Source organism: Sinocyclocheilus grahami, unplaced genomic scaffold (genome assembly GCF_001515645.1).
Source record: "Sinocyclocheilus grahami isolate Dianchi unplaced genomic scaffold, SAMN03320097.WGS_v1.1 scaffold297.1, whole genome shotgun sequence".
Taxonomy (NCBI): Eukaryota; Metazoa; Chordata; class Actinopteri; order Cypriniformes; family Cyprinidae; genus Sinocyclocheilus; species Sinocyclocheilus grahami.
The window spans coordinates 634600-640644 of record NW_015505476.1 but is presented as its reverse complement, the minus strand read 5'-3'; the positions used below and the strand labels follow the sequence as shown (position 1 = coordinate 640644).

Below are 6045 nucleotides of genomic sequence, written 5' to 3'. Positions count from 1 at the left end.
CTGTGTAATTTGATAGCAATATCAAATCCAGCAGTGTTTTTTTATTGATATCTGGTGGAAGGTGCAAGTACAGAGTACTAATAACATCATTAAAGTGAACTAAGCAGGCTATTATGAAACTTTTGTTTTCGTAAAAGCAGATAACAGCCATAAATTACACAACTTCAAATATGATCCCGAAATCTGGATATGGAACTCAAATAACTGTGTGGGTGTGAATGGACACAACGCTGCCTATTGAAGCAAAAGTAGCCCGCCCTCTCTACTTTATCATTGGTCAAAAGGCACGTCGCTCTTACACTTTCGAGTTGTCATTGGTCCCCGCAGTGTTGTCGAACGCGTTCTTTGATGACGTACCGGCTTGACCTCCCAGTACTAAAAGATGATTGGGTAATCTTCGAGTCGAATATAAACTTCTGGGTTTCTATTGGTTAGTTTAGACACGCCTGTCCTCCATTGCCCAAATCTCACATCTGAAGGTTAAAGTCTGTCTGTCTCCATCACACCGCACTTCAATCCAGCGGCGCTTGCCCACCAGTCTCCCTCTTCTCGCTCATAATTTGTAGAAATATTAACACAATATCATGTCGATATTCGGCGAAGTCCCGCAAGCTGATCCTGTCGCAGTGTTTAAACTGACAGCAGATTTCCGTGAAGATCAGAATCCCAGCAAGGTGAATCTGGGAGTCGGAGGTGAGAGATGCGCTTTATATCAACACATACACACACGTGCCAGTTATATCAGAATATACGAATATTAATGTGTCCATGCACACACGGCTATCTATCCTCTTTGACAACAGTAGGCCTCATATATAATAAGAACTGAACACATCTGTCTGTTCTGCTACTCATTGCATTTAAAAATGTATGTTTTATAAATTAGAGTGAAATATAGCCTGTTTCGTTTTGAATGGTTATGATGGTGGGAGCATCCAATAACAGCATCAGTAACATGAGATACTCCATTAAACTGTTATAGTCTTAACTGCATGACATGCATATCGTTTTAGACTGTAGGCAAGTCATGCATACAGATCTGATATTGAATTGTTATAGTTTCTGTTTAAATATTGTATGGATAGACTAATACAAACTCCAACATTTTATTTTTGGTCTGAGTGAAAGGACCCAACATTTGAACTGCATGCTTAAATGCTTAATGCATGTTCGAAGTGGATTAAAGAATGAAAATAATGATTGTACTTTTTATTTGCTATTTAATTATTATTTTAAATTATTCCTATATTAATAAACTATGAAGTACTGCTTAAAAAGCACCCTGAAAATTGTGCAGAGCTACTTTAAAAAATATGTTTTGTTTAACATTGTCAGTCCCTGCATAATAACCATTTTTCCATTATGGACTTATTTCATATTGTTGATGACTTGACTATTACTCTTAATAGTATTATTCTAAAGTGATCATTTCACATCACTAAAACTAAAAAAGGGGACGTCGTGGCCTAATGGTTAGAGAGTCGGACTCGTAACCCAAAAGGTTGTGGGTTTGAGTCTCGTACCGGCAGGGATTGTAGGTGGGGGGAGTGAATGTACAGCGCTCTCTCCCACCTTCAATACCACGACTGAGGTGCCCTTGAGCAAGGCACTGAACCCCCAACTGCTCTGCAGGTGCCGCAGCAAAAAATGGCTGCCCACTGCTCCGGGTGTGTGTTCACTGCTGTGTGTGTGCACTTTGGATGGGATAAATGCAGAGCACTAATTACGAGTATGGGTCACCATACTTGGCCACATGTCACATCACTTTTCACACTCACTTTAAATATATATATATATAATAAAAAATGAATTGGTGTTAAATTGTAAATGACTTGTATTATATCACATTAAATAAACCAGTGATCTGACATTAAACTAAAGTCATCGCATTTAGCTCCAGAGGCATCTAGGGTTTCTAAATATATTAAAGGATAGAGTTACTCTTCCGGCATTGGTCGTTTCTATTGGAGACCGGGGCCATGTGCAGTGCTGTTAACTGGGGATGAATAGATTACAGTATTATTGTGTAGAAGCAGTTGTCATGTGTCATCTGCTGTGTAGTTATTCCTGATCCCAGTTAGAGAGCTTGACCTCAGAGGATTCTGGGAGGATTATCTTTATCTTCCGCTTTTCCTGACACCCTGCTGACACCACGACTCCTGAGGTTCTGAGACTGAAAATCCCCGAGTCATGATTGTGTGTGTGGACTGTTTTTGAACACCTCCCCCTGACTTGTGGTCTTTCCTCAGATTGAAATGATTAGGCCTATTCCTCTTGAGCAACCCAGAACACTGATTTCATGTGCTTTCTAAGGACATTTACAGTGTCTAACTACATCTTGTCATACTTCTGCAGAAGTTGACAAAAAATATGTGTGGAATATGCTTCTTTTCTCATATTTTTTAAAAGGCTGATAATTATACTAAACTGGATAAGTTGCACCATAAACTGGTCATTGTCATTGATCTAATATTTGATACATTCAGACATGCAGATTTATTAAAATCATTGCTCCACTTCACAATCTTTTGATTCAAAAACTTTTTAAACTGAATTTATTTGGATGCATTTTGTTCTGTATTTGTGTAGGATTTTTAATTCAAGAATTGCATCAGGACATGAACAGTACACGTTATTGTCGAATAAGCTAATTTTGCTCTTGGGTGAAAGTTCACAGATAAATTCTGATTATAGACAGGCCTGATAAAAAAGGAACAATTACGCATGACAGATATTGATTAGATAGGAATTCAGGGTGCTGAAATGTACACTGTTCAAAAGTTTTTGAAATAAGTCTTTCTTGCTCACCAAGGCTGCATTTATTTGATCAAAAATACAGTAAAAAAATTGCAATTTAAAGTTTTCAATTTTCTTATATTTTAAAGTTTAATTCATGTCTGTAATGCAAAGCTGAATTTTCAGCATCATTACTCTAGTCTTCAGTGTCATATGATGTTTTTGGCTATTTTTTGATGCATAGAAAATTCAAAAGAACAGCATTTATTTGAAACAAAATTGTTTTCTAACACTGAAATATATATATATATATATATATATATATATATATATATATATATATATATATATATATATATCTATATATATATATATATATATATATGCTGTCACTTTTGATCAATGTAATGCATTCTTGCTGAATAAAAGTATTAATTTCTTTTAAAAATATTTGCACCAAACATTTGAATGGTAGTGTACAATTCAAAATTTTGCCTTTGTATTTTGAAGCAGTCTGGTTTAAATGTTCATCGTCTTTCTCCCCTTAGCCTACAGGACAGATGAAGGTCAGCCCTGGGTTCTGCCCGTGGTGAGAAAAGTGGAGAAGATGATCGCTGATGACCATAGTTTGAACCACGAGTACCTGCCCATTCTAGGCCTGCCGGAGTTTCGTTCAAGCTCATCTAAGATCGCTCTGGGTGAAGACAGTCCTGCCATCAAGGACAATCGGGTCAGATGAGATGCTTAAAAACATGTTTTTTTAAATATGATGTTTTTAAAATAAATGTTTTTAAAATGTAATTTATTCCTGTGATGGCAAACCTGAATTTTCAGAAGCCATTACTCCAGTCGCCAGTGTCACATGGTCCTTCAGAAATCATTATTTTCATTTTTAGCAAAAAATGTTCAAAGTTGAAAAAATGTTTAATATTTAGCAAAAAGTTTATTTGGGACCTTGTTACGCATTTTGAAGTGGGATCATTCTAATATAGATGTTTTTGTATTGCAGGTAGGAGCTGTGCAGTGTTTAGGTGGCACTGGTGCTCTGAAGATCGGAGCCGAGTTTCTTCGCCGTTGGTATAATGGAACTGACAACACAAAAACTCCAGTTTATGTGTCGGCACCCACATGGGGTGAGCACAAGATCTATTTACACAAGGAAAATACTGTAAAAAAACATCATTCTAATATTTTATATAATATAAAGTATATGTTTATAGAGCTTAACATGCTGACCTTAAGTTCAATAATTAACTTTGTTTTTATGTATTATTGTCTCAAATGCTTAAAATGTTCATTTCAGTTTGTGGTCTTTTATTCAAGAGAACCACAATGCTGTTTTCTCTAATGCTGGGTTTGAGGACATCCGTCCATACAAATACTGGGATGCAGGGAAGCGTGGACTCGATCTGCAAGGTTTTCTGGGTGACCTAGAGGTTAGTAGAAATTCCATTGTCTTTAACGAAAAAAGCTCTTCATAGTTACTTATTTATCAGTAATTGATAAATGGTATCTAAAAACCTTTGATTATGGCCAAAAAGAAGTGTTGAGCATGGCAATCAGGGTATTAGTTCAGATCAGTTCTTGCTTTAGTGGCATTTTCTAATGGCTCTAAAAATGCTATTCTTAAAAACGTAGAGTACACTACCAAGTTTGGTGTCAGAAAGATTTTTTAAATAAGAAATTAATACTTATATTCAGCAAGGATACATTAAATTGATCTAGTTTGAAACTTTTACATCGTTACAAAAAATTATATTTCAAATAAATGCTGTTCTTTTGAACTTTCTATTTATCCAAGAATCCTATAGTAAAATATTAAGCAGCTCAAATTGAACATTGATCATTTTAAGAAATAAATATAAGAAATGTTTCTTGAGCAGCAAATCAGCATATTAGAATGATTTCTGAAGGATCATGTGACACTGAACACTGGAGTAATGATGCTGAAAATTCAGCTTTGCCATCATGGGAATGATTTCAAAAACATCAAAAAAATCATACTGAACCAAAACTTTTCAACGGTAGAGTATTTTTGTTTTCTTTACTTGCTATATACCAGAGATACCCAAACCTAGATTTGTCTCGCTATACCGTATTACAAGAGGAAGGAAAAATGCCATTGAAGCATAACTTAATTTCTTATTTATATTTTTGTTGTATCTTTTTTTGTTTATTTTTGCATTGAAATGTAAGAAACAATAAGCGAAATTTATTTAAAAAAAAAAAAAAATTTTTTTTTTATTTTTTATTTAACACATTTTAATATAATTAGATACAATGCTACATTTAATTTGGGCTCACAGCCCTAAATGAAATGAGATTTTTAGCTCTTTGTGTTAAAAAGTTTGAACACCTCTGCTATATACAAATGAAAACATGTCTTTCCTGTCAGAGCGCACCTGATCACTCCATCTTCGTGCTGCATGCCTGCGCTCACAACCCCACCGGCACAGATCCCACCCAGGACCAATGGAAGCAGATCGCTGTTGTCATGAAGGTGAGACCATCACAACAACCCCACATCATCTCACTCAGATTAGAACACTGAAGCTCATGGTACAAAAATGGATCCTAATTGCATGTAATAAGCCATTTAAGCACAACATGCAATTACAACCTACTGATGTCTAAGTTTAAACTCTTAGCAGTTTTATAACTACTGAGTTAACTATTGCATAATCACCTAAAGCCAAAACTGTAGAGTCATGCAGGATGCAGAATGTTCCTGAAAAGTTCATCAATTGAGCTGTAATTACCTAAAATTTTAATATTTTAATATTCTAATATTTTTTACATTTTTGCATGGCAGAGATGTAGTTATCTGACTTTTTTCCTCTCTCTTCAGCGAAAGAGTCTGTTTGCCTTCTTTGATTCAGCCTATCAGGGTTTTGCCTCAGGAAATTTAGATAAGGATGCCTGGGCTGTCCGCTATTTTGTGTCACAAGGTTTTGAATTGTTCTGTGCCCAGTCTTTCTCAAAGAACTTCGGTCTGTACAGTAAGTGGTTCCAGTGTTACATGTTAGAGATTACATTTTACTGTGTCCTTGTTCAGAACTATTTGATTGTAAAGAATAATCTGACTCCACAGATGAGAGAGTGGGGAACCTGACTGTTGTAGCCAAAGACCAAGACAATTTGAACCGTGTATTGTCTCAAATGGAGAAGATCGTTCGAATCACCTGGTCCAACCCTCCGTCCCAGGGTGCACGTCTGGTTGCCATCACACTCAACACCCCTGAACTCTTTGCTGAATGGTGAATTCAATTCAAATGAATCTGGCGTCATGCGTTTGGTAAAAAAAAAAAC

The 6045-nt window shown here is 35.9% G+C and overlaps 1 protein-coding gene across 2 annotated transcripts in view; it reads left to right on the top strand.

Moving 5' to 3' along the window:
• Positions 1-452: 452 nt before the first annotated feature.
• The window catches only part of LOC107601049 (aspartate aminotransferase, cytoplasmic-like), a 28677-nt gene continuing 23084 nt past the window's right edge, over positions 453-6045 (top strand). Inside the window, exons 1-7 of one of the 2 annotated variants that reach the window (XM_016293060.1) lie at positions 453-693; positions 3285-3466; positions 3746-3869; positions 4060-4172; positions 5132-5236; positions 5585-5735; positions 5828-5993. In XM_016293060.1, coding sequence (XP_016148546.1) covers positions 585-693; positions 3285-3466; positions 3746-3869; positions 4060-4172; positions 5132-5236; positions 5585-5735; positions 5828-5993 — 950 coding nt within the window. In that variant the 5' untranslated portion in view covers positions 453-584. The remainder of the gene's footprint in view (positions 694-3284; positions 3467-3745; positions 3870-4059; positions 4173-5131; positions 5237-5584; positions 5736-5827; positions 5994-6045) is intronic. The other variant, XM_016293061.1, reaches the window with a different exon arrangement.